The sequence below is a fragment of the Gorilla gorilla genome, chromosome 20, assembly GCF_029281585.2.
Source record: "Gorilla gorilla gorilla isolate KB3781 chromosome 20, NHGRI_mGorGor1-v2.1_pri, whole genome shotgun sequence".
Lineage (NCBI taxonomy): Eukaryota > Metazoa > Chordata > Mammalia > Primates > Hominidae > Gorilla > Gorilla gorilla.
Window position 1 is genome coordinate 58,986,310 of NC_073244.2, and position 26,619 is coordinate 59,012,928.

General features: G+C 52.8%; 1 protein-coding gene across 4 annotated transcripts in view; it reads right to left on the reverse strand.

Moving 5' to 3' along the window:
• Nucleotides 1-25,084, reverse strand: part of SLC8A2 (solute carrier family 8 member A2) — a 44,368-nt gene extending 19,284 nt beyond the window's left edge. The window contains exons 1-4 of one of the 4 annotated variants that reach the window (XM_055369852.2): nucleotides 24,487-25,072; nucleotides 18,398-19,088; nucleotides 9,668-10,332; nucleotides 524-946 (exon numbers count right to left, since the gene is read on the reverse strand). In XM_055369852.2, the coding sequence (XP_055225827.1) occupies nucleotides 524-946; nucleotides 9,668-10,332; nucleotides 18,398-19,072 (1,763 nt within the window). In that variant the 5' untranslated portion in view covers nucleotides 19,073-19,088; nucleotides 24,487-25,072. Of the gene's footprint in view, nucleotides 1-113; nucleotides 339-523; nucleotides 947-9,667; nucleotides 10,333-18,397; nucleotides 19,089-24,486 lie in introns of those variants that run through there. The other 3 variants (XM_055369851.2, XM_063701488.1, XM_055369853.2) reach the window with 3 other exon arrangements.
• Between the last annotated feature and the right edge of the window lie 1,535 nt (nucleotides 25,085-26,619).

Here is a 26,619-nt window from a genome sequence, read left to right on the forward strand (position 1 = left end):
TCCACAGGCCTCTCCCCACATCTCCCTGGGCACTCTTCTTCAGGACACACTCCACGAGCTACCAATTAAGGCCCCACACCTCTCTCCCCAGGCCCCGTCCCATCTCTCCTCACCTCGTCCACCCTTCCTCCTTGGGGCCCTCTTCTCACCTGTCCGGCCGCCCTTCTAGGCCTCGCCTCTTCATTTCACAGTCACAACCCCACCAGGCCCCGCCCACGTGGTAGACACAGCACACCTAGGCCCCGCCCCTCCCGAGGCCAAGCCCACTTTGGAGAACGATTCACTCAGGCCTCTACCCTCCTGAGGGCCCAGCTGTTCAGTGAAGCCCCGCCCATGTCGTGGGCATGGGTCACAGGCCCCGCCCACGTTGCGGGCACGGCCACGCAGGCCCTCCCCTCCCGAGGCCCAACCAAGACCCGCCCACTATGTGGGCATGGCTCACCCAGGCCCTGCCCCTGAGCCCCATCAGGCCTCGCCCATTCCGAAGCCCCGCCCCTCCCCGGGCCGCCTCGGGCGTGCTCACATGGTCTCGTCGTCGCCAAACTCCAGCTCTCCGCACGCGTCCTCGTAGTGCACGCCGCCGCCGCGCGCCGTGCCGTCCACCGTGCGGTAGGGAAGGCGCACGGTGCCGCGCGCGCCCGAGCTGCGTACGACGCGCACGTCCACGGTGCCCATGCACTCGCTCACGTGCAGCAGGCGGTCCTGGAAGGAGAAGATGCCTGCGTGGTCGTCGTCCAGGATGGTGACGGTGGCCAGCAGCGGCGCCACCAGCCGCCCCTTGGGCCGCCCGCCGCCGTCCGGCTCGAACATGCCCTGCGCGTCGCCCACGCGCAGGTTCAGCAGCCGCACGAAGAAATGCTCGTCCTCCTCGAAGATGTCGTCGTCGATGATGCCGATGCGCAGCTCCTTCTGCGTCTCGCCTGGTTTGAACACCAGCGTGCCCTCGCTGCGGCGGGGTGGGGAGGGGGAAGAGCGGGGTGAGGGTCGGTCATCGGCTGTGTGTTGTACGGGGGGAGTCTGGACGTGCTTCCCAGAGGAGGGGCAGGTGCCACAGAAGAACTCCCAAGTATGAGGGTCGACAGGCATTAAACAAGTAATACTGAGGGTGAATCGGGGTGGGCGTCCTGGAGGAAGGGCTGCAGAGCGGGAACAAGACAGGTGGGCCCCTCCCCGCGTGGAACTCGTGAGGAGCAGAAGGTGGGAATTAAACAGGTAATGATAAGGTTGAGATCAGGGCAGGCTTCCTGGAGGAGGCATTAGCAGGTGGGCATACTCCAGGCAGAAGGAACAGCACATGCAAAGTCCAAGAGTTGAGAGGGAGGCTGGGGTGTTCTACATCCCTGCTTCTCAAACCTTCATGTGCATATGAATCCCCTGGTTGATCTTGTGAAAATGCAGATTCTGGTTTAGAAGCTCCCGGGTTTCTAGAATCGCATTTCTAACGAGCTCCAGGGGATGTCCTGGTCACATTTTAAGTGGCAGGGATATAGGACCCAGAAAGGACTCTGTCATTCCTCTGATAAAAACCCTTCCCAGATGCCCCCAAGAGGAAGTCCATACACCTTAACTTGGCATCATTCATTCATTCAACAAACACTCCCAAGGGCACCCGTTCTGTGCCTTGTGCCGAGTGGTGCTGGGGACACAGCAGTAACCAGGCCCTGTCCTCACAGGGTTCACAGCCCCATGGGAGAGCCATATCACCATGACAGTTGCACATTTAATGATTTAATTACGGTTCATTCATTCAACAGATAACTGACCGTTGTGTGCCAGGCATTGTTTTAAGTGTTGGGGGAACGGCAGCAATAAGAAGCTTTGAGATTCTGTTTTAGTGCAGAAGAATGAACAATAAACAAACACAGGATGTCAGGTGGTGATGGTGCTATGGAGAGAAACAGGAGGGTAGGGAGTGAGGAGAGGGAGCTGTTGGCATGGTCAAGAAAGCCTTTTGGAGGAGGTAACATTTGAGCAGAGACCTGAAGGAGGGGAGGGAGTGAGCCATAGGGAGGATGCCTGGAAAAGAGTTTTTTGTTGTGTTTTGTTTTGTTTTTTTGAGACAGAGTCTCGCTGTCATCCAGACTGGAGTGCAGTGTCTCCATCTTGGCTCACTGCAACCTCCCCTCCCGGGTTCAAGGGATTCTCCCACCTCAGCCTCCCGAGCAGCTGGGACTACAGGCGCCTGCCACCATGCCTGGCTAATTTTGTGTACTTTTTTGTAGAGACAGGGTTTCATCGTGTTGGCCAGGCTGGTCTCGAACTCCTGACCTCAAAAGATCCGCCTGTCTTGGCTTCCCAAAGTGCTGGGATTAGAGGCGTGAGCAACCGTGCCTGGCCAAAAAGAGTATTTTTGGTAAAGGGAACAGGCAATGTGAATGCTCTGACCTGGGACTGGACAGCCGGACAGGGGACAGGATCTGACTTAGGGACAGGTCACCTCTTCGAGGAACTGCAGGGAGACCAGCATGATGACAGCAGAGGGAGCCAGGACGAGAGGGTGGGAGATGACATCACAGTGGGAACAGAGGCAGATCTCCTAGGGCCTGGGTGGGCCACGGTGAAGACTTCTGCGTTTACCCTGAGTGAGGAAGGAGCCCTGTGAAGCTTCCGAGCAAAGGAGGGACGTTCCGAGCAGAGGAGGGACACGAGCTGGCTTGGTGTTAAAAGAGTAACAGTTGTGTAAATCTCTGAAACACCCATAAGATACTCTGTAATGGGGGGAGCCGGGGAGGGAACAAGGCAGTGACATTAGATTAGTCAGAGTGAAATTCTGAGGGGTCATGGAGTAAGTGGGCTCTTCCTGGCAGGGCTGCAGACATCAGCGTGACTCTGGGATGTTAAGAAATCTTGAAAATCTATCATTTCCCCCAGTCCCTCCTACTGTACATGTAAGGGGCTCAGCACCATCTCTGAACCCTGCTATGTGATCCATATGCATTCACTATCACTTTCATATTAAAGGGGTGGGGCCGGGCGCGGTGGCTCACGCCTGTAATACCAACACTTTGGGAGGCTGAAGTGAATGGATGACTTGAGGTCAGGAGTTCAAGGCCAGCCTGGCCAACACAGTGAAAACCCGTTTCTACTAAAAATACAAAAATTAGTGGGGTGTAGCAGTGCATGCCTGTAGTCCCAGCTACTCTGGAGGCTGAGGCATGAGAATTGTTTGAACTGGGGAGGTGGAGGTTGCAGTGAGCCAAGATCACGTCACTGCACTCCAGTCTGGGTGACAGAGCAAGACTCCGTCTCAAAAAGGTGGGGGCGGGGAGTCGGGCTCCAGTTTTCCAGCTCTGTGGGAGGAAGAGAGGGACCCCAAGGTTCTGGCAAGAGGTAGGGGGCATAGAACCTGGTGAAAAGACCTGCAGTGGAGGGATGAGGGAGTCCCTCAGCTCAGGATTCACTGTCCATGGTGATGGAGCACCCAGGAGGATGGGCTGACCTGCTTCAAGCCCAGTTTGGCCGCCATGCCAGCTGTGTGATCTTGGGCGGTCAGGATTCTGCAGTCCTCTGAGCCTTGGTTTCCTTATCTGTGGAATGGGCTAATAATAGTGTTTACCTCCTGGCGCTGTGGTGAGGACTGAATTGATACAGGGGAAGCACCCGGAGGCACAGTTAGCTAGTGATATCCACATATTAATATTATAATCTTAGAGTCCTAAAAGTCATGGGATATGAGACATTTACATGTAAGGGATAAAGGGATCAGTAAAATGTGGAGATTGTAGCACTATCTTTTTTTTTTTTTTTTTTTTTTTTCTGAGACGGAGTCACCCTGTCGCCCAGGCTGGAGTGCAGTGGCACGATCTCGGCTCGCTGCAACCTCCGCCTCTTGGGTTCAGGCGATTCTTCTGCCTCAGCCTTCCAAGTAGCTGGGATTACAGATGTGTGCCACCATGCCTGGCTAATTTTTTGTATCTTTAGTAGAGATGGGGTTTCACCATGTTGGCCAGGCTGGTCTCAAACTCCTGACCTCGTGATCTGCCAGCCTCGGCCTCCCAAAGTGCTGGGATTACAGGCATAAGCCACCGCGCCCAGACCTTTGTTTTTGTTTTTGTTTGAGACAGGGTCTTGTTCTGTCATCCAGGCTGGAGTGCAGTTGCACAATCCCAGCTCACTGCAGCCTCGACTTCCTGGGCTTAAGCAGCCCTCCTGCCTCAGCCTCTCGAGCAGCTGGGACTACAGGCTCGTGCCACCACACCTGGCTAATTTTTATACTTTTGGTAGACATGGGGTTTTGCCATGTTGCCCAGGCTGGTCTTGAACTCCTGGGCTCAAGCAATCTGCTGGCCTTGGGCTCCCAAAGTGCTGGGATTGCAGGCATGATCCACTGCATACATCCTGTAGCATCATCTTTGCCAAACAATTAATCCAAAGATTTAGCAACATCTTTACCAAACAATTAAACTGGGCATCACAGTAATGGACGAGTGGACATCATGTTCCTCCTGATACAATGCACCCAGGGGGATAGAGCATCGCTTCCATGGGATTCCTGCCAAAAGTGCAGGACTCCAATCATCAGGAAGCAGTAGACAAACCCAGATTGAGAATCATTCTAGTGACTGGCCTATCATCTTCAAAAGCATCAGGTCACAAAAGTCAAGGCTGAGAAACTGATCCAGACTGAAGGAGACTAAAGAGATTTGACAGGGAAATGCAATGTATGGTTCTGGATCAAATGGGAAGAGAGGGCAGGAGTGAAAATACAGCTACCAAGGATATTACAGGGATGACTGGGGAAATGGAAACACGGGCTGTGCATCACTCAATTGACGTTGAGTTAACAGTATCAATTCAGTGTTAGATTTCTTGAGTGAGATCATAGTATTGTGATTAGGTAGGAGAATGCCATTATTCTCAAAAGATGCATGCTCAGGTATTCAGGCATGAAGGTCATGGTATTTGCAACTCATGGTCACAGAGTGTCACAATTATTATTATTTTATTATTATTTTGAGACAGATTCTGGCTCTGTCATCCAGGCTGGAGTGCAGTGGCACAATCTTGGCTCACTGCAACCTCTGCCTCCCGGGCTCAAGCGATTCCCCTACCTCTGCCTTCTGAGTAGCAGCGACTGCAGGCACATGTTACCATGCCTAGCTTACATATATATATATATATATATACATATATATATATACATATATACATATATGTATGTATATATATATGTATATATATATATGTATGTATATATATATATAGAGAGAGAGAGTGTGTGTGTGTGTGTGTGTGTGTGCGTGTGTGTCTTGGTCTGTCTCCCAGGCTGGAATGCAGTGGCGCGATCTTGGCTCACTGCAACCTCTGACTCCCGGGTTCAAGCAATTCTCCTGCCTCAGCCTCCCAGTAGCTGGGATTGGACTTTAGAAGCCAGGCATCAGAATCATAGAAGGCTAGATTCACAGGACTTATGTTCCAGCACTGGACACAGAATCTGAGAAGATAAAAATCTTAAAGCCATCAAGTCAGAGACTGGATAGGGTTTGGATTAGAATACCAAAATGTTGGCTGGGCGTGGTAGCTCATGCCTGTAATCCCGGCACTTTGGGAGGCTGGGGTGGATGGGTCACCTGAGGTCAGAAGTTTGAGACCAGCCTGGCCAACATGGTGAAACCCCATCTCTACTAAAAATACAAAAATTAACCAGGTGTGGCAGCGCACACCTGTAATCCCAGCTACTCAAGACGCTGAGGCATGAGAATCACTTGAACGCGGGAGGCAGAGGTTGCAGTGAGCCGAGATCGTGCCACTGCACTCCAGCCTGGGCAACAGAGTGAGACGCAGTCTCAAAAAAATAAAGAATATCAAAATGTTAGAATTCTAGAATCTTAGAACTTCAGATCCTTAGTGTGTCAACATCATAGGGGATTAAATCTCAGAGTCTTGGAAAAACTGTGCTGTTTGGGGTTCTCAGAGATCACATTTAGTTTGGAGAAACTAAGGCTCACAGGTGTGAACCTGTGGGAAACTTAGAAAAAGAAAAAGGCTTTCCTTCTTCAAGACACTTATTTCCATAAGTCAGAAAACTCTTATAATAGAAATGCAAATCTACAATGTCCACTATGAAGAGAGCTTCCTCAGATATGGTGGTTTTATGCAGTGCACAGCTTCAACAACTGTACATGGCAGACCTGCCTGCTCAGACTGAGGCAGGAACTTGCCCAAGGAACAGGGTCCAGGGCTAAGCTTGGAGTGGAACCCAAGTCTCCTTCCTCCCAGTCTTTGGCCTAAGGTACCTTGATAAGGCAATGCCAGGCCTCGAATGTCTACCAGGATAGGAAATCAAGGAAGGATAGGAAGATGTTGACTCTTCTTAGCCCTTTGGTTCCACCACTGAACAGCATTTCCTCCTTCACTTCAAACATCTTGGTCCTGGCCAGGTGCAGTGGCTCACACCTGTAATCCCAGCATTTTGGGAGGCTAAGGCAGGTGGATTGCTTGAGCCCAGGAGTTAAAGACCAGCCTAGACAACATGGTGAAACCTTGTCTCTACAAAACATACCAAAACAACAACAGCAACAACAAAAACAATTAGCCAGGCTTGGTGGCATGTGCCTGTAGTCCCAGCTATATTGGAGGCTGAGATGGGAGGATTGCTTGAGCTTGGGAGGCGGAGGCTGCAGTGAGCCATGATTGCACCACTGTGCTCCAGCGTGAGTGACAGAGTGAGACTCTGTCTCAGACAAAACAAAACAAAACCACACCAGCCTGGGCAACATGGCAAAAACCCATCTTTACAAAAAATATAAAAATTAGCTGGGCGCTGTGGTGCACACCTGTAGTCCCAGCTACCTGGGAGGCTGAGATGGGAGGATCACTTGAGTCCAGGAGGTTGAGGCTGCAGTGAGCTGTGATTGTGCCACTGCACTCCAGTCTGGGTGACAGAGCAAGACCCTGTCTCAAAAAACAATAAAAAACAATCTTGGTCCTGAGGTCATTTGTAAGTGACAAAGTGGGCTGTTATCCCAGGAGGTGACACCTGCACTCACTTCCTTCTACAAAGCCTCAGGGCTCTAGATGGGGACAGTGCGGACCAGGGGTGGGTAGGAGTGGAAAGGTGAAAAGATAGTTGAAAGCAGGCCCCAATATGGTGAATGCAGTTCCCTCAACTGAGGGTATGTGGATGATGTGGTGCACTGGGAGAGGATGGACCGAGTGGCCAAAGGGATCCCATGCTGCAGGGTGATGGAACAAAGACCTGTGAACAGCTGCATTTTGTTTTGTTTTGTTTGAGACAGTGTCTCACTCTGTCACTCAGGCTGGAGCACAGCACACCGTGCACCTGTAGTCCCAGCTACTTTGGAGGCTGAGGTGGGAGGATCAGTTTAGCCCAGGAGGTGGAGGCTGCGGTAAGCCAGGAAGGCTGGGGTGGGCGGGGTAGGAAAGGTGGATGGAGATGGGCAGACAAAAGGATCCTGGACTGACTGAGGTGGAGGGAAAGACCTGCAAATGTCCAAGCGCTGGAAAGAGAAGTGATGAGGGCAGAGAGGGAAGAAGACTGGCTATGAAAAGCAACCAGGCACACAGTGGTGGAACTCAAGATCGATGAAACAGAGAACTGCCAGGTGCGGTGGCTCATGCCTGTAGTCCCAGCACTTTGGGAGGCCGAGGCGGGTAGATCACCTGAGGTCAGGAGTTCAAGACCAGCCTGGCCAACACGATGAAACCCCATCTCTACTAAAAATACAAAAGATTAGCTGGGTGTGGTCGTGGGCGCCTGTAATCCCAGCTACTTGGAAGGCTGAGGCAGGAGAATCATTTGAACCTGGAAGGTGAAGGTTGCAGTGAGCCGGGATCGTACCACTGTACTCCAGTCTGGGCAACAAGTGCGAAACTCTGAGAAAAAGAAGAAAGGAAGAGAGGAGAGGAGAGAGTAGAGGAGAGAGAGGAGAGGGGAGAGAAGAGGTGAGAGGAGAGAAGATGAGCGAACTGAGTCCCAGGAAGAGAAGGGTTAAAGGGATGAGGGATTGGCTGCTGCTTGATGGCAGAACCAAAGATCTGGGAACAGTTCAGCCTCAGCTGTACCCCAGGGAGAAGATTAAAGGGGGATGTGTCAGGCTACTGGGCAGATAGAACCTCTGAAAAGCTCAGCCATTGGCCCTCTTTCTCCCTGTCTCCTGATTTATTTTTCTTCACAGCTCCTACCACTACCTGGCATTTTTATGTAATCAGTGTTTACTTCCTAACTGCCTGTCTTTCCCAGGAGAATGTGAGCTCCATTTGGGCCGGGACTTTATGAGTTTTGTTCACCACTAGTCGCCGGTGCCAGATCTGTTTGTTTCTTGCACATAGTAGACACATGATAAATGTCATTATGGGAAAGGGGAGACTTGTGCATGAATTAACAACACATACTGTTCAAAGCATGATGTAGGCTGGTGAAAATCATTGAAAAGAACATACTGTAAAGGTATAAGTCTTAAAATAGTGTGTCATGGACAGAAGAACTACAAATAGATGAATTTTGTGGGCCACATGAGGACAGAGATCTTATCTATCTTGGTTATTGTTCTAGGTTGATCCCCTAAATAAAGACATCTGGCACACAGTAGGTGCTCAGGAGGAACTGTTGAATGAGAGAATATCACAGATTTGCAAGGAGAGGGGTAAGGAGAGGGACTGGGGCTGTGAGATATGGTAGAGGGTGATGGGTGCGTTGCTTTATGGCACAACCAAAGACCTTTAGCCATCGTCTCTCTCCTCCACTCCTATTTTATTTTCCTCCATAGCACTTATTGCCACTTCAAGTTTTTATATGTTTAGTAGTTTATATCCTCATTGCAATTTGAGGGCAGGGACCTTAGCTGCTTGTTCCCATGGTATACCCATTGGCATACTGTGCATGCTCAATAAGCATTTTTACTTTAGTAATGGTGGGAGAAGGCTTGTTCTACCAGGTAGCAATACACATAATGGAGCTATAATAATTAAAACAGTGTGGCACCAGCACAAAACCACAGAAATATAAAGAATGCAGGAGGAGTGGTGTGAAGACTGAGAGTTTGTCTCATTCATCATGTGCACTGAGTGCGTGGAGGCAGCACCTGGCACATGGTAGGTGCCCACTAAACATTAATGTTCTTATGCACATGAGGAGACAGCTGTTTTACCAGACAATAAAACACAGAACATGGCCGGATGATGGCTCATGCTTGTAATCCCAGCATTCTGGGAGGCCAAGGCAGGTGGATCACTTGAGGCCAGGAGTTCAAGACCAGCTTGGCCAACGTGGTGAAACCCCATCTCTCTACTAAAAGTACAAAAATAAGCCGGGTGTGGTGGTACACACCTATAATCCCAGCAACTCAAGAGGCTGAGACACGAGCCTGGAAGGCAGAGGTTGCAGTGAGCGGAGATCGTGCCACTCACTCCAGCCTGGGCAGCATAGTGAGACTCTATCTCAAACAAACAAAAACCCAGAGGTAGATAATGAAGGCGGGAGGTGTAGCCTTCGGATAGCCATGCTCTCTGCCTGGCCCAGTGGTGTGTGCCCCACGTCTAGAGCAGCGCCTGGCACAAAGCAGGCTCTCAGGAATGAATGAATGAACAAATGAACGAATGAATCCTGCAGGAGTCAGTTGGGAGGCGAAGAGCCTGGAGGCCGCCGGACAGCGGGACCCACGGCCTGCGCCAGCCCCCTGCACACCCCCCACCCCGGGGGACCCACCTGTACTCGTAGTCGGAGCCCGCCTTGGCCGAGCCGTCCTCAGTGCGGTAGTCCACGTAGAAGGTGCTGTTGCCCTCGCCGCCCTGGCACGTGACGGACAGCAGCACGGAGCCGCAGTTCTCCAGGCAGTGGTAGAGGCTAGGCTCAAAGAAGATGCGGCTGGCGCCGTCGTCTTCGTCCTCGCCCGCGCCCTCGGCCGGCGCCGCCCTGCGCGAGGCGTCCGCCGCGTGTCTGCGCAGCACGTTCCCGGCGCCGGTCATCAGCCGCGTGGCCTGGATGCGGTAGAAGGCGCGGCTCTTCTGCTGGTGCAGCAGCGCGTAGTAGTTGGCGATGCCCACCAGCTGCTCCAGATCCTTGTCCGGGTGCTTCTGCTTGAGGTCTTTGAGGATCTGGATGACCTCGCGGCGGCTGGCGTCCAGCTCGCGCGCCTCGGCGGGGCCCGGGCCCAGGCCGCCCAGCTCACCTGGGGCCTCGGCGCCCACGAACGTGCCGTCCAGCTCGATGCTCTTCGGGGGGTCGCCCTCGGCGCCTATGATGATGCCGCTGCGTGGGTCGGTGCGGTAGCGCTTGTACACGTACTTGTAGAAGAGCAGCCGCTTGTCGGCCATCCAGGCGAATACCACGCACACCGGGAAGAAGACCAGGGTCAGCAGCGCCTCCCACACCTGCGGGCGGCGGGCGTCAGGGCGAGGCCGGGCGGGCCGCCTTCTCCCTCCCCGCCTCTCTGTCTCAGTCTCTGTCCGCCTCTGCCACTCCTCATCTCTCTCCCCAACCCCCAACCCCGCCCCGTCGTCTCTCCCTATCCCTTTCTGTTTCTTTTTTTCTTTTTTTTTTTTTTTTTTTTGAGACGGAGTCTCGCTCTGTCGCCCAGGCTGGAGTGCAGTGGTGCAATCTCGGCTCACTGCAAGCTCCGCCTCCCGGGTTCACGCCATTCTCCTGCCTCAGCCTCCCGAGTAGCTGGGATTACAGGCATGCGCCACCATGGCCAGCTAAGTTTTGTATTTTTTTTAGTAGAGACGGGGGTTCACCATGTTGGCCAGCCTGGTCTTGAACTCCTGACCTTGTGATCCTCCCACCTCGAGCTCCCAAAGTGCTGGGATTACAGGCGTGAGCCCTGACTCTTTGTTCATCTCTGCCTCTCCCCATCTCTCTCTCCTCCCCACTGCCCGTCTCTCCCCACCTCTTTCTGACTGTTCATCTCTGCCTCCCCCCATGTCTCTCTCCCCCAAGTTCTGTTCCCCCCATTCTCTCTCTCCCTCTTCTTTCCCCATCTCTCTCCATCTCAATCTCTGTTCATCTCTGCCTCTCCCTGTCTCTCTTTCCTCCCCTCTCCCCGTCTCTCCCCACCTCTTTCTGTCTCTATTCATGTCTGCCTTTCCCCATCTCTCTCCCCCGAGTTCTCCGTTTCCCCCCATTTCTCTCTTTCCCTCTCCATCTTGTTCTGTCTCTGTTCATCTCTGCCTCTCCCCCACTTCTCTCCTCCTCCTCATTTCTCTCTCCTTTCCCGTTCCTCTCTTAGTTTCTCTCAACCTCCCTCTTGTCTCTGTTCATCTCTGCCTCTCCCCATCTCTCTCCCCCCATTTCTCTCTCTCCTTCCCCCCATCTCTTTCTATCTCTGTCCCTCCCTTTTTTGTCTCTGTTTGGCTCTTGCCTCTCCCCATGTCTGGACATGTCTCCATGTCCTGTTATATCCTGGTAGATCTCCATCTCCCTCCCTTGTGAGTTTCTTTCTCTTTCTCTCTCAATACCTGTGTTTCTCCAGAGCTAATATTTTTCCCTCTCCCCGTCACCGTTTCTCTCTCTCCTTTCCCTTGTCCTTCTCTTAGTTTCTATTTCCCTCTTGTCTCTGTTCACCTCTCTCTCCCCATCTCTCTCTCTCCTTTCTCCCACCCCTTTCCATCTTGTTCTGTCTGTTCGCCCCCTCTGTCTCTGTCTCTGTCTCTGCTCATCTCTGCCTCTCCCTATCTCTCCCCACCCCCTTTTCTCTCTCTCTCCTTGCTCCCGTTCCTCTCCATCTCTGTCTCTCTGTTCCTCACTTATTCTCTATTTCCCTCTCATCTCTGTTCACCTCTGCCTCTCCCCATCTCTCTCCCTCCCCTTCCTCCCATCTCTTTTTAACTCTGTCCTCCCTTTTTGTCTGTGGCCTCTCCCCATCTCCCCCACATTTCTCTCTCTCCATCTCGTTCTCTCTCTGTCCCTGTTCGTCTCTGCCTCTCTCCATCGCTCTCTGCATGTGCCGCTGTCTCTTTCCCTCCTTGCCTCTGTCTCAGCGGTTTTCTTAGCCTTTCCTCCTCCTCTGTCTCTCTCCCTGGCTCCCTCTCTTTTCTTGTTGCCTCGGTCTCCTTGGCTCCATCTCCTTCTTTTATATCTATTGGTAGATATCTATTTCCCTCCCTTGTGAGTTTCTTTCTCTTTCTCAGTATCTGTGTTTCTCCAGAGCTACTTTTCTCTCTCTCCCTCCCTCCCTCTCTTGCTCCCCATCTCTGTGTGTGTGCACGTGCGTGCGCGTGTGTGTGTATGTGTGAGCGTATGTGCATGTGTGTATGTGTATGTGCATATGTGTATGTGCGTGTGTGTCCTGTGTGTGCGTGCTTGTGTGTGCATGTGTGTATGTGTATGTGCGTGTGTCCATCTGTGTGTGTGTCCTTCTGTGTGTGTGCATGTGTTTGTGTGCATGTGTCTTTCTGTGTGTGCACGCATGTGTGTGTACGTCTGTGTGTATGTGTACGTGTGTGTGTCCGTCTGTGTGTGTGCATGTGTGTGTCCATGTGTGTGTGCACGCGCATGTGTGTATGTGTTCTCTTTCTCTCCTAGTCTCTTCATCCATCCATCTATCCACCTTTTAGATGCTGAGAACCATGCCCAGCTGCCCAGGTGCCAGGAACCCGGACATCCTCATCCACTACCAAGCAACAGACAATCCCCACCCTGTGGTCCCAGCTGCTGTCAAGGGACAGAGCCTGTGTGTCTTCTGGCCTCTCTCTCCCTCCATCTTTTTTCTGCCTGCTGCATCTCTCCCCCATCACCTGGGGGTGCCTCCACTTCTCCAAACCTCGCCCATCATCGAGGGCCTGCTCTCTGTTCACCCAAACGCCCTCAATGCCCCACCCATGACCCCTGCCAGTGCCTCCTTAGCATTTGCCTGGCCCTCATGGACAGGCTGTGTCTCTAATAGAGACACACATCTGGCTCTTTTGCCTCATAAAACCAGTTCCCATGCACAGCCAGGGCAGCTCTGAGTTGGGAGCCTGGCTTTACCACAGGGATGGCTGTCTCATCTCTTGGTCTATACAATGGGGACATTTCCAAGACTGAATGAGCACCTGCATTCCTAGCGCACAGCATTCTCAGTTTCTGACACATGGAAAAGACTCAAGATGTGAAATTAACATTGCCTGGCCAAGCGTGGTGGCTCACGCCTGTAATCCCAGCACTTTGGGAGGCCAAAGTGGGTGGATCACCTGAGGCCAGGAGTTCGAGACCAGCCTGGCCAACATGGTGAAACCCCATCTCTACCAAAAATACAAAATTAGCCAGGCATGGTGGTGTGCATCTGTAGTCCCAGTTAACTCGTGAGGCTGAGGCAGGAGAATTGCTTGAGCCCAGGAGGGGGAGGTTGCAGTGAGCCGAGATCACGCCACTGCACTCCAGCCTGGGTGACAGAATGAGACTCAATCTTAAAAAAAAAAAAAGAAAGAAAAAGAAAAAAAAGAACATCGCCATCGTTATTATTTAGTACTATTATCTTGGGCTTGCAGAGGCCTAAGACTCAGTCTGCTGGTGGCCCAGCACAGGCCTGGCACATGGAAAGCATCCACCAAGACTCGAGGGTTTGCCTTGAAGATATTCATGGAAAGACTCAAATGTTACCTTTCTCATCAAAGATGAAGAAGAAAAGATAAAAGAGTATTTATGGGCCAGGCGTGGTGGCTCATGCCTGTAATCCCAGCACTTTGGGAGGCGGAAGTGGGTGGATCACGAGGGCCAACATGGTGAAACCCCGTCTCTACTAAAAATACAAAAATTTGCTGGGCATGGTGGCAGGCGCCTGTAATCCCAGCTACTTGGGAAGCTGAGGCAGGAGAATCGCTTGAACCCGGGAGGCGGAGGTTGCAGTGAGCTGAGATCACCCCACTGCACTCCAGCCTGGCGACCGAGCGAGACTCTGTTTCAAAAAAAAAGAGTATTTACGATGACAAGGCCCCCGAAGGCCAGGCACAGTGGCTCACGCCTATAATCCCTGCACTTTGGGAGGCCAAAGTGGGTGGATCACTTGAGCTCAGGAGTTCAAGACCAGCCTGGCCAACATGGTGAAACCCCATCTCTACTAAAAATACAAAAATCAGCCAGGTGTGGTGGTGTGCGCCTGTAATTCCAGCTATTAGGAAGGCTGAGGCAGGAGAATCGCTTGAATCTAGGAGGCGGAGGTTGCAGTGAGCTGAGATTGCACCACTGAACTCCAGCCTGGGGGACAGAGTGAGACTCCATCTCGAAAAAAAAAAAAGAAGGCCCCCAGAGTATCTTAAAAATGAGCCTGGTAGGAAAAATATCTAAGATCCAGTTGCCACACCTGCTATCACTGTGTTTACTGCTGGCTCAGAGAACAGTCAAGACTTGCAAATAGTAAAACTGCATGAAGCCAACAGGCAGATTTGGGAAAAGGAGCCGAATGTTCAGCGCAAGCTGTGAAATGAACTCTCTCCCTTGTATTAATTGAACCTACCATTATGTATATTGCAAGGAAGTCTCTATTCATCAGAAGACAATCCCAAACCCCTAAGATTTTCCTTCCTCCCTGCAGGTCAATAAAAAGTGATTCTAGCCAATTCACAATGTCTTTCTAGAGCACCCACTAAGAATGTGTCCAGCCTGGGAGGGCACTGTGACATTTTCAGGTCTCAGTGGAGCAGGCACACCCCTGAGACAGAGTATTGGAAATCTGGGGGTATTTATGGGCTGCCATCATCACTAGGGAGGGGGACATGGTCTTGGCCTTTCCTGGCCTGATGACATCCAGCAACTCACGGGACAGTCCCACACAATACAGAAATGTCCCATATGCCGGCTCATTTCAGAACCTGCCACTAACATTCTTATCCGCACGGGACAGTCCCACACAATGCAGAAATGTCCCATATGCCGTCTCATTTCAGAACCTGCCACTAATGTTCTTATCCGTGAAAACACTGTTTATGATAGTTAGAATTTATAACTCTGTTTTATGGATTTCTTTCTTTTTATTTTTCTTTCTTTCTTTCTTTCTCTTTTTGAGACAGAGTTTCGCTCTTGTTGCCCAGGCTGGAGTGCAGTGGTGCAATCTCGGCTTACCGCAACCTCCGCCTCCCGGGTTCAAGCGATTCTCCTGCCTCACCCTCCTGAGTACCTGGGATTACAGGCATGCACCACCACGCCCGGCTAATTTTGTATTTTTAGTAGAGTTAGGGTTTCCCCATGTTGGTCAGGCTGGTCTTGAACTCCTGACCTCGGGTGACCCGCCCACCTCAGCCTCCCAAAGTGCTGGGATTACAGGCATGAGCCTTTGCGCCCGGCCTATGTATATCTTTTTTAAATTTCTTTTTTTTTTTTCTGAGATGGAGTCTCACTCTGTCACCCAGGCTGGAGTGCAGCGGCCCAATCTCAGCTCACTGCAACCTTCACCTCCCAGGTTCAAGCGATTCTCCTGCCTCAGCCTCCCAAGTAGCTGGGATTACAGGCGCCTGCCACCATGCCCAGCTATTTTTTGTATTTTTAGTAGAGACAGAGTTTCACCATGTCGGTCAGGCTGGTTTCGAACCCATGACCTCAGGTGATCCATCCACTTCGACCTCCCAAAGTGCTAGGATTACAGGCGTGAGCCACTGTGCCCGGCCTTATGTATATCTTATATGAAGTATTTTCCTGTATGGTTTAACATACTGCAAACACGCTTGTTTTAAATCTCGTGGCTACCTGCTCCTCTGCCTAGACTTCTTGCATGCAGTGGTTTCTGATCTTTTTCTTTCTCTGAAGCCCAGCTTATTCATTATAAATAGATGCCTGCATCTGGCTCCCTTATCATGAGGGTAGTTGTGATGAAGCATTTCCAGGTGGAAATGCAGACTGTTCTGTTAGAAACCTTTTCTTTCTTTCTTTTTTTTTTTTTGAGACGGAGTCTCGCTCTGTCGCCTAGACCTGAGTGCAGCGGCGCGACCTTGGCGCACTGCAAGCTCCGCCTCCCGGGTTCACGCCATTCTCCTGCCTCAGCCTCCCCAGTAGCTGGGACTACAGGCGCCCGCCACCACGCCCGGCTAATTTTTTTGTATTTTTAGTAGAGACGGGGTTTCACCGTGTTAGCCAGGATGGTCCCTATCTCCTGACCTTGTGATCCGCCCGCCTCAGCCTCCCAAAGTGCTGGGATTACAGACGTGAGCCACAGCACCCGGCCCAGAAACCTTTTCTTTAGGCAGGGCACAGTGGCTCACGCCTGTAATCCCAGCACTTTGGGAGGCTGAGGCGGGCAGATCACTTGAGGTTGGGAGTTCGAGACCAGCCTGGCCAACATGACAAAACCCCGTCTCTACTAAAAATACAAAAATTAGCTGACGTGGTGGAACACACCTGTAATCTCAGCTACTCAGGAGGCTGAGGCAGGAGAATCGCTGCCTCAGAGCGACAGAGAAAGACTGTGTCTCAAAAAAAAAAAAAAAAAAGAAAGAAATAGAAATCTTTTCTTTATAACACAGTTTGGACATTATACTGACTTTTTGGGAAGCCAAATGCATAGGGGAGTTTGTTAATGAATAGCTAACATTTACTCTGTTTCAGGCAGACTATTTTAAGTCTTTCCACACGGAACAATTCAGTTAATCCTCATGGTAGCCCTATGAAGTCAGCACTCTCATGATCCCCATTTTACAGGTGAGGAAACTGAGGCCTGGAGAAGATAAGGAACCTGCCCTAGGTCACACAGTGAGGGAATGGCAGAGGTGGGATTTGAACCTAAATCTCTGGCTTCAGATGCATGGATCAAACTCTGAGGCCACAAGATCTCTCTTTGATTACCTAAGAATTTCAGATCAGCAGAAATAAAGGGGATGTAACAAAATATCTGTTACATTCTCCTTTCTTCCTTCCTTTCTTTTCTTTCTTTTTTTAGATAGAGTCTCACTCTGTCACCCAGGCTGGAGTGCAGTGGGGCCACCCCGGCTCACTGCAACCTCCACCTCCCAGGTTCAAGCAATTCCCCTGCTTCAGCCTCCCGAGTAGCTGGGATTACAGGCGGGTACCACCATGCCAGGCTAGTTTTTATATTTTTAGTAGAGATGGGGTTTCACCATGTTGGCCAGGCTGGTCTCGAACTCCTGACCTCAAGTGATCTTCCTGCCTCGACCTCCCAAAGTGCTAGGATTACAGGCATGAACCACCACACCTAGCTTCAAAGGCCTTTCTGAAAGCCTAAGTCAGGACACCATTCATTTTAACAGCACCTTAAACTGTACGATATATCACTGCACACTTTTCACCATGGCAGATGGGAAACTCTCTCCTCTTTCTCTCTCCCTCTTTCAGGAGCCCTGTCTTCTGGTGCCACTGTCCTCCCCTTTCCTCACTGTGGCTTCTGATCCCTCTGTTATATATCCTCCTTCACAGAAAACCCACAAGGCATTTTTCTATCTCTAGCTTCAGATCCTTCCTGGGAAGAAACTGTAACTGGCAGAAACCTGACAGATAGGCAAAAATAGATTACACACATGTGTGAATGAATCCTGGACACCTGCAAATAAATTATGCATGTGTGTGACTGAATTAGGCCAGGCCCATAAATAAATTATGCAAATGTAGGAGGCAGTCATGGGGTTGTGGGAAATACATTAGGCAAACATTGTCAAGGAAGACTACATAGTATGCGAGTTAAGACATGGGGTGAGCGAAAGGCTAATGATTATGAGAATATAGGTATAAATTATGCAGCTGTGGATCTAAATTTTGTCTCACTATTGGAATAAATTATGCAAAGTGGTCACAGGGCTTATATTGATGTTGGATTGGATGGGAGTATACATTACACTGAAGTGGCATAAATTATCCCAACATCAGAAATTGATGATGAATAATGAATGAATTATGCAAACCGTGATTACATATCTGGCAAATGGCTAAATTATGCAGATGTAGGTATGTATCTATGCGAGCCCATGGATAAATTATGCAAATTGCACTAAGTTACTCAAGCCAATTAGCAATGTCAGAAAACACTAGGCTGGATTATATGCAAGGGTAGTATGAATTATGCGAATGGAGGATGTCTTATTGCAAAAGCGGGAATCAATTATGCTAAAGGTAGGGAGTGTAGGAAAACATATGAACATACGTAGCATGCATTACACAGATCACGGGGGCTCCGTTAGTACATACAACACCCTTTTGGGAGCTAAAAGGTGCCCCTTCCAAGTGAGTGTACTGTTATTAAGTGCAAAACAGTGCATCCCTCTGGACAAATAACTGTTTGCTGCACCCTCCAGAGATATGGCTGGGTAGCATCAGCAGGACTCCAGCCCCTCCAGCAGGACTTGCCCTGTTTGGCTCAATCCCCTTGTGTAGTCTGTGACCTGCACAACCGTACTTGGCAGCCCTCTTAGATGTGAGTGTGCATTTCTGCAAATACAGCAATCAACATTCCAAGCCAAGAGCACCTCTCTGGATTTTGCAGACACACATGCACCAAGAAAGCATCTATGGGTCTTTGCTCACCTGGACCACACCGGGGGAAAAAACAGCAAGGATGAGATAAAGCCAGACATAGGCGAAGATGCTCCAAGAGGCAGTGACAAAGAAGACTCTCAGGTGCTTGATCTTGCGGCTCTCGCCGGCTGGGATGACGTAGATGCACACGGCGATGACCACAAACATGTTGAAGGCAGCGCTGCCCACGATGGTGCCTGGGCCCAGCTCACCCGCCTGGAAGTTGTGGCCGCAGACTTCGATGACTGACAGCAGGATCTCAGGTGCGGAGGAGCCCAGGGCCATGAGCGTGAGGTTGGACACCGTCTCATTCCAGATGCGAACGGTGCCCACGCTGGTCTCACCGTTGGCCTTGGTGATGGTGATCTCCTTCTCTTTTGACGTGATGACCTCGATGGCCGCCATGAAACGGTCGGCGATGATGGACACTCCCAGAAACATGTAGACCATGGCCACAAAGTACACCACTGCCCGTGCCGCCTTGTCACCCAGCGACGGGTCGTCGGGCTCCCACACGGGCAGCAGCACCCCCGGCTGGCAGCGGTAGGACCCCTGGCAGCCCCCTGTGCTGGTGTCGCTGTCATTGGCCGGGGGAGGCGGCAGGGAGGGGGTTGGGGTGGCTGCCCCGGAGCATGGGGGAGCCGCCAGGAGGAGTGTGACCCCCACCAAGGCCAGGGGAGCCATGGGGGGTGGTGGGGTCCTATGGGGGAGGAGGAGGAGGTCTGGGTGAGGGAAGCAAACCTCTTTCTGTCACGCAAAGGTCAAAGCTCATTGGGGAAGGAGGGTTGGGGGAGAAGCTGAGGACCAGTGCAGGCAGGATGGGGACTGAGGGCGACAGAGACACAGAGAGTGACAGACAGAGACCCACAGAGAGAGAGAGACTGAAAGATAAGGACAGAGGAACCCCCATGCACTGCTGGTGGGAATGCAAATTGGTCTATGCACTTCGGGCAACTACAGCCGAACACCACGCATCATGCAATTCAGCAGTTTTGTTCCTCGGTATGTGCCTGAGAAATAGGTCCTTATGTCCACTAAAAGGACCTACAAGAATGTTCATAGCAGGCCGGGTGCGGTGGCTATGCCTGTAATCCCTGAACTTTGGGAGGCCGAGGTGGGTGGATCAGGAGTTTGAGACCAGCCTGGCCAACATGGTGAAACCCCGTCTCTACTAAAAATATAAAAATTAGCTGGGCAGGGTGGCGGGAGCCTGTAACCCCAGCTACTCGGGAGGCTGAGGCAGGAGAATCACTTGAACCTGGGAGGCGGAGGTTGCAGTGAGCTGAGATGGCGCTACTCTACTCCAGCCTGGGTGACAGAGTGAGACTTCATCTCAAATAAAATAAAATAAGAATGTTCATAGCAGCTTTATTTATAATAGCGCCAATCTTCAAACAACCCAGAGGCCTATCAGCAGTAAAATGGAGAAATACGTTTGGAGGATTTGCACAGTGGAATATTATAGAGCACTGAAAAGGGAGTGAACTATTTGCTGCTGCACCCAGCACATGGATGAATCTCACAGATGTCACAATGGCTGAATGAAGCCAAGCACAAAAGCACTCAAACTGCAAAATTCACTGAGAGGCAGGGAGCAGGAGGCTCTGAGTTTGTTAGGAGATTCAAATGGTCTCCAACTCGGCCCTTTGAAAGCTCTTGCTCAGGATTTGGGCTGTGGCGGGTGTTGGGCCGTGTTTGTCTGTTTCAAGTGGGGCTGGGGAGGGGTTGCTGGAGGGTCTCGTTCATGTCCCTCCCCAAGGTGGTAGCAGGCATCAGTCTCTCCAGCTTCCCTGTGTCTGACCTGAGGTTTTCCCCAGGCTCTGTAAGTGGTGCAGTTCCTTAGGGGCTGTGACATCTAAGACCCTGTGCTGGGCTTTCTGTCCCATTTGTGGGTGTGGGGGTTCTACTGTTTCATTATTTCTCTCCCTACCTCTGGTGCTGAGTTTGAGTGGCTATTACCGTGTCTTATCTGGGTTTCCTTTTAAAACACAAATCGCTGGACATGGTGGTTCACGCCTGTAATCCCAGCACTTTGAGGCTGAGGCGGGTGGATCATTTGAGGTCAGGAGTTTGAGACCAGCCTGGCCAACATGGTGAAACCCTGTCTCTTCTAAAAATACAAAAAATACAAAAAAAAAAAAAAAAAAGCCAGGTGTGGTGGCGTGTGCCTGTAATCTCAGCTACTCGGGAGGCTGAAGCATGAGAATCGCTTGAGCCAGGGAGGCAGAGGTTGCAGTGAGCTGAGATCATGTCATTGCACTCCAGTCTGGGCGACAAAACCAGACTCTGCCTCAAAAACAAAACAAAACCAAAAACAAAAAAAGCCCACAAATCAGCTTGCCTCATCCCCCTGCTGTTCAGAAGCCCCCCAGCTCCCATCTCACTCACAGCACCAGCGTCCTCTCCAGGGCCTGTGAGGTCCTGCCCAACCTGGCCCCGACTCCCTCTCTGGACTCTTTTCCCACCCTCTCCCCCTTGCCCAGTCTGCCTCAGCCACCCTCTCCTCCCCTCTGCTCCTCAGCCTCACCAGACAAGCTTCTGCCTTGGAGCCCTGGCACCTGCTGTTCCCCCTTCCTCGAACACACTTCTCTATTTATGTATTTTTGAGACGGGATCTCACTCTGCCACCCAGGCTGAAGTGCAGTGGCGCCATCACATCTCACTGCAGCCTCGACCTCCAGGGCTCAAGCGACCCTCCCTCCTCAGCCTCCCAAGTAGCGGGAAGTACAGGCATGCGCCACCATGCCCAGCTAATTTATTGTAGAGCCGGGAGTCTCTATGTTGCCCAGGCTGTTTTTGAACTCCTGGGTTCAGGTGCTCCACCTGCCTTGGCCTCCCAAAGTGCTGGGATCACAGGTGCGTGCCACCGTGCCCCGCCCACTCTTCCCCTCATATCCGCTAGCCTTGCTTTCTCTGCCCTTTCAGGTTTCCACTTTGATGTCAGCTTCCCCGAACACCCCATCCAAAATGACACCCTCACCCTCTGGGGAGCGCCCCTCCATTCCACAGGTGAGAGGACCAAGGCGCAGAGAGGTTATGGAACTTGCCCCCGTCATCCAGCACCAACTCTGGTTCCCAGGTCGCCTCTCCAAGAGTGGCCCTGACTCTGAGCTCCTCCGCCCCACCCTCATGTTGCCATGGTAACCCAGTGGCTTATCAAAAAGAGAAGGAGAGAGGAAGAGAGGTGTCCTGGGAGCCTCCACCCTCCCAGACCCCTCTGCCACCAGCCTCATTTCTTCCAGGGGCTTCCATTTGCTTGAAAAGTTCTTCTGAAAGTCTAACCCACAGCCTGTCCCCAACTCACACCTACATACCCATGGGCTGGGAGCTGGCTCCTCTGGGGGAGGGAGGCAGCGTGTTGGCAGAACTTCCCAAGAAGGAGAGAGCAAGCGAGGAGCATGCCTCTGTGTGTGTGTGTGTGTGTGTGTGTGTGTGTGTGTGTGCAGGCAGGGGTGGGGGAGAGGGGTGATTCTTAAAGGGCCACCGCACAATTAGCCCCCTCAGCAAGGCCCCTAATGATACATCTAATTAGCAGCCCCCTAATTAGCAACAACTTAGGCATAATTACAAACCCACCAGGATCCAAAGCAAAGGCTCATGCTCCCTTATCCCTCCGCCTCCCCGGCTTTCAGGAGAAACAGGGGCCAGCCGGGAGTCAGGAATTCTTCTAAAGCATCAAACCAAACCCCGCTCTCTCTGGGAGGAAGCCTCGGCCTGGGAAGTCCTCCCTCAGGTTTAACCACCTGTCCTTCCTGCTGCAGTTCTCAAGAGAGACCACAGCCAGGTGATGGGGGTTCTCATGTCCACCCTCCTAGCCCAGGGGCTGGGTCAAGCACAGCCTAGTGCAATCCCTTTTTCCTGCAAAACCTGGTTTCTCGCTGGGGCCTTGCGGGAGGAGCAGTCAGGGAGAGAAAGCACTAGATAAATATTTGTGAAATGAATGACCAAGAGGTCTGAGCCCTGTCACCGGGGACCGTGGGCTCCCTCTGCTCCTGGCTCCTGCCTCTGCCTCTCCATCCACCAGCAGCCCTGAAATCCAATCTGCTTTTAGAATCCAGGGGCAAAAGGATCAGGTGGAGCCCAGGGTGGGAGCAGGGAGGGCAGATGGCAGGTACCGTCTCCCAGGGCCATCTCTCCCTCCCTTCGTGGGCCTGCGGCCAGCTGGGTCGGCGGTGAGCACCCCTGTTCTGCCTCACGTGCCTCTTAGGTCCTTGATCAGAAGAACGGGACTGCATGCCTGGGGGTGGGTGCAGTCTGGCGTGCCAGGTAAGACCCCTCCTTCATATCCCTCACGCTACCACCCCATAGTGGGGCGGCAAGGGAGGGTGCTTTTCTGACTGTGCCTGTGTTGGGGGGCTGGCCCTTGCAGGACCGAGCTGGGGACTCAGACTTCTAAACATGCACATTTACTGCCCCAGCATGAGCGCAGGCGCTCCCATCACCTCAAAATGGTCCAGTGTGGGGATCACACCACAGAGCTTGGGTGCTCGAGGCTGTGATACACTGATAATAGGTAAACTGAGGTCCAGAGGAGGAACAGGGCTCTTAACCTAGTGCTCTTTAAAGCCATCTGAAGCCCCCCCGTGGGCACTGTCACACAGGGCTGGGACCTCACTTGCAGCCAGGGAGACACACACACACACACACACACACACACACACACACACCAGGGCTACAGGCACAGCCTCGTACCTTTTCGCCATCACTTACTCTCTTGCCCACCTTCTCCAGGGCCCCCTTCTCTCAAGGAAGGCAGACAGTGTGTTGGCCAGGGCCCTCTCAGCACCCCCCAAGAGGTGGCGGAGAAGCTTTTGAGACCCACCCCCCACTGAGACAGTGTGAGGCTGGCACACCAGGAAAGGGATGGAAGTGAGACTGCAGGAAGGACTGGCCCGGTCTAACTCAGTATCTAGTGCTTGCCCAGAGCAGGAAAGGCGCTCAGTAATTATCAACAAGAATGAATGAATCAAGAGCTGGACAAACAGCAAGAGGTATGGAAGTTAGACGGCAGGAAGGACTGGTCCAGTTACACGAGGAAGACTGGGGAGGTTAGATTGAAGGGCGGTCTGGTCTCATCTCTACTACAAAGGCTACCGGTTAAACTGCAAGAAGGACCGGCCTCAGAACGCCAGAAACAAGGCAGGGGGAGGTGGGCTCGGTCCTCAGGGGAGAGCTGGGGTGGGTGCCGGCTGGGAGGACTGGAGAGAGCAGGGGAGCTCTGCTGAAGTGGGGAGAGGAGTTTAGAGGACTCCAGGCCTGGGGGAGCCCACTCTGCGGGTGGGGGGGGGGTCTACTTCCTCCAGGTCTCCCCTGCCAGGGGCGGAGACAAAGGTGTGTGGGAGGAGGGTGCACTGGCTCCCAGGGAGAGCCAGAGAAGAGGAAAGAGAGAGAGAAACAGAGACTGAGATATCCAGAGACAGCGATGGAGACGAGGGGGAGATGGGGAGGGAGAGAGAGAGAGAGAGATAGAGAGAGACATGCGGACATGGGAAGAGACAGAGACACAGAGAAAGCAGAGACAGAGAGAGACACAGGAAAGCTGAGACAGGGGAGAGAGGCAGAGACACAGAGAAACAGAGATGGCGCAAGAGGAAAGGAGAGAGAAACCCAGGACTTAGAGACAGAGCCCCGGAGAGACTCCGAACAGACCCCGGCACAGAGACACAGAGAGAGGGAGACAGGAGTGAGAGACTGAGAGACAGGGACTCCCAGAGGCGGCCAGACTCTGCTAGACAGAGACCCCTGAGACATGTGGAGAGACAGAAAGATGAGACCCAGACACAGGAAGGCGGGGGCAGAGGTAGAGAGCGCGAGGGGGGGTGCCCCAGACGGGGTGGGGGCGGGGTGTCCTCGCCCCCCAGTACCCAGGCGGTCCCCCTCCCCAGCCGCCCGAGAACCAGGAGGGACTGAAGGTGTTGGGGCGGCTGGTGGCACTCCCACCCCACAGAAGGTACGCGTGCTGGGCCAGGCAGCCCCCCACCTCCATAAACCAGCCCAGGGAAGCCAGCTCCAGGCTTCCCGAACCGCCCCCACTCCGCACCTGGGGTAACCCCGTCCTTTTCCCACGCCCCCACCTCCCCACCAATGGGGTCTCTTACCTGCGGCTACAGGCTGGAGCAGGTCCCCCCAGCGCTGGGCTGGCAGTGGTGGGCGACTCCGCCCGAAAGAGAGAGAGAGATTGAGAGAGAGAAAAGCCTGAGACTGAGAGGGAGAGCCGGGGAGGAGGGGAGGGAGAGGGGATAGAGGGAGGAGAAGAGGAGAGGGGAGGGACACGGGGGAGGGGGAGGCGGCGAGGGAGCGAGGGAGGGGGAGGAGCCGGAGAGAGGGGGAGGAGGCGGAGGCGGGGAGAGGGGAGGCGGTGCGGGAGGCGGGGGGAGGCCCGGGGAGGGGCCTGGGGGAGCAGGGAGCCCGAGCCTCCTCCCCAGCCTCCGGGTTCAGCACCAGAGGCAGGGGACAGCACCGGAGGGCGCTCCTGTGCGTTTCAGAAGCAGCCCCCGCCCCCCAACACACACACACACACACACACACACACGCACACACACGTACACACACAGTCTCCCAGCCATACAAGGGCCAACAGCTACAAATAGTTACAGACTTACAGAACCAGGGGGAGGGCAAGAATGTTTAGCTGGAGTCAGATCCAAATTCACATACTGTGCCTGCACAGCCTCACAAAGGAGGCCAGAAACAACCACAAAGACACCCATTAATAAGAATAACAACAGCTGCCATACATACAGGCAGCCCTGACCACGTGCCTGGCATCGGCAGCACATTATTATTATTTGAGACAGGGTCTCACTCTGTCACCCAGGCTGGAGTGCAGTGGCACGATCTTGGCTTACTGCAGCCTCAACCTCCTGGGCTCAAGCAATCCTCCTGCCTCAGCCTCCTGAGTAGCTGGGACTACAGGTGCCTGCCACCACCACGCCAGGCTTTTTCCCTCCATTTTTTTTTTTTTTAAGAGACGGGATCTCACTATGTTACCCAGGCTGGTCTCCAACTCCTGGGCTCAAGCAATCCTTCTGCCTTGGCCTCCCGAGTAGCTGGGACTACAGGTGCCCACCACCACCACGCCAGGCTTTTTTTCTCTCCATTTTTTTTAAGAGACGGGGTCTCACTATTTTACCTAGGCTAGTCTCCAACTCCCAGGCTTAAGCAATCCTTCTGCCTCGGCCTCCCAAAGCGCTGAGATTACAGGTGAGAGCCACCGCACCTGGCATGTTCTAACGTTTTTTATAAATTTAGGTAAATGCTATTATGAGCTTCACTTACAGACAGGGTAACCAAGGCATGAGGTGGTAAATATGGCTCCAGATTCTACACCCTTAACTGCTGCACCGCACAATTCCCCAGGCTGAGGACAGGTCAGGTCAAGAAGAGACTTGCAGGCTGGGTGCGGTGGCTCACGCCTGTAATCCCAGCACTTTAGGAGGCTGAGGCGAGCAGATCACTTGACGTCAGGAGCTGGAGACCAGCCTGGCCAACATGGCGAAACCCTGTCTCTTCTAAAAATACAAAAATTAGCCAGGCCAGGTGGCACACGCCTGTAATCCCAGCTACTTGGGAGGCTGAGGCAGGAGAAATCGCTTGAACCTGGGAGGTGGAGGCTGCAGTGAGCTGAGATCATGCCACCGCACTCTAGCCTGGGTGACAGAGTGAGACTCCATCTCCAAAAAAAAAAAAAAAAAAAAAAAAGAAATGAACTGCAAAGGGCCATGCAGGTGGCCTGGGCTCCTGAAGACACAAACTCATGCGCCCTGCAATGGGCCCACACACATACCCCCACGCAAGCACACACCTCTGCAAGGCACACCAGCACTATACCCACCCCCAATCCCGCTGCCCCCCACGACAGGGGGTGATGGCGTGTTAGTCAGTGTGGAGTGCTCCTTCTCTAGAGGCGGATGGTGGGAGGGAGGGGGCCTTGCTCGTGCCACCGGTCCTGCCCACTGCCAGTCCTGGCTGGATACCATCAGGCCTGCTGGCCAGGGGAGGGAGAGGATCCAGCTTCCTGCAACTTCCCACGCCTGGGCCTGGCTTCTGGGAAAGAGGGTGAAGACAGGGGTGGCCAGGAGTTGCTGAGCTCCTAACTCCCATAAACGCTCGGTAGAGAACTGGTGGCTGGGTCTTCCCTGTCAGTGCTGGTGGTCAGACTTCTGAGTGGACCTCCATAGCGGGAGGTAGACAGATGGCCAAAATGACTACGGTGTCTGCCTCTCCCCTGA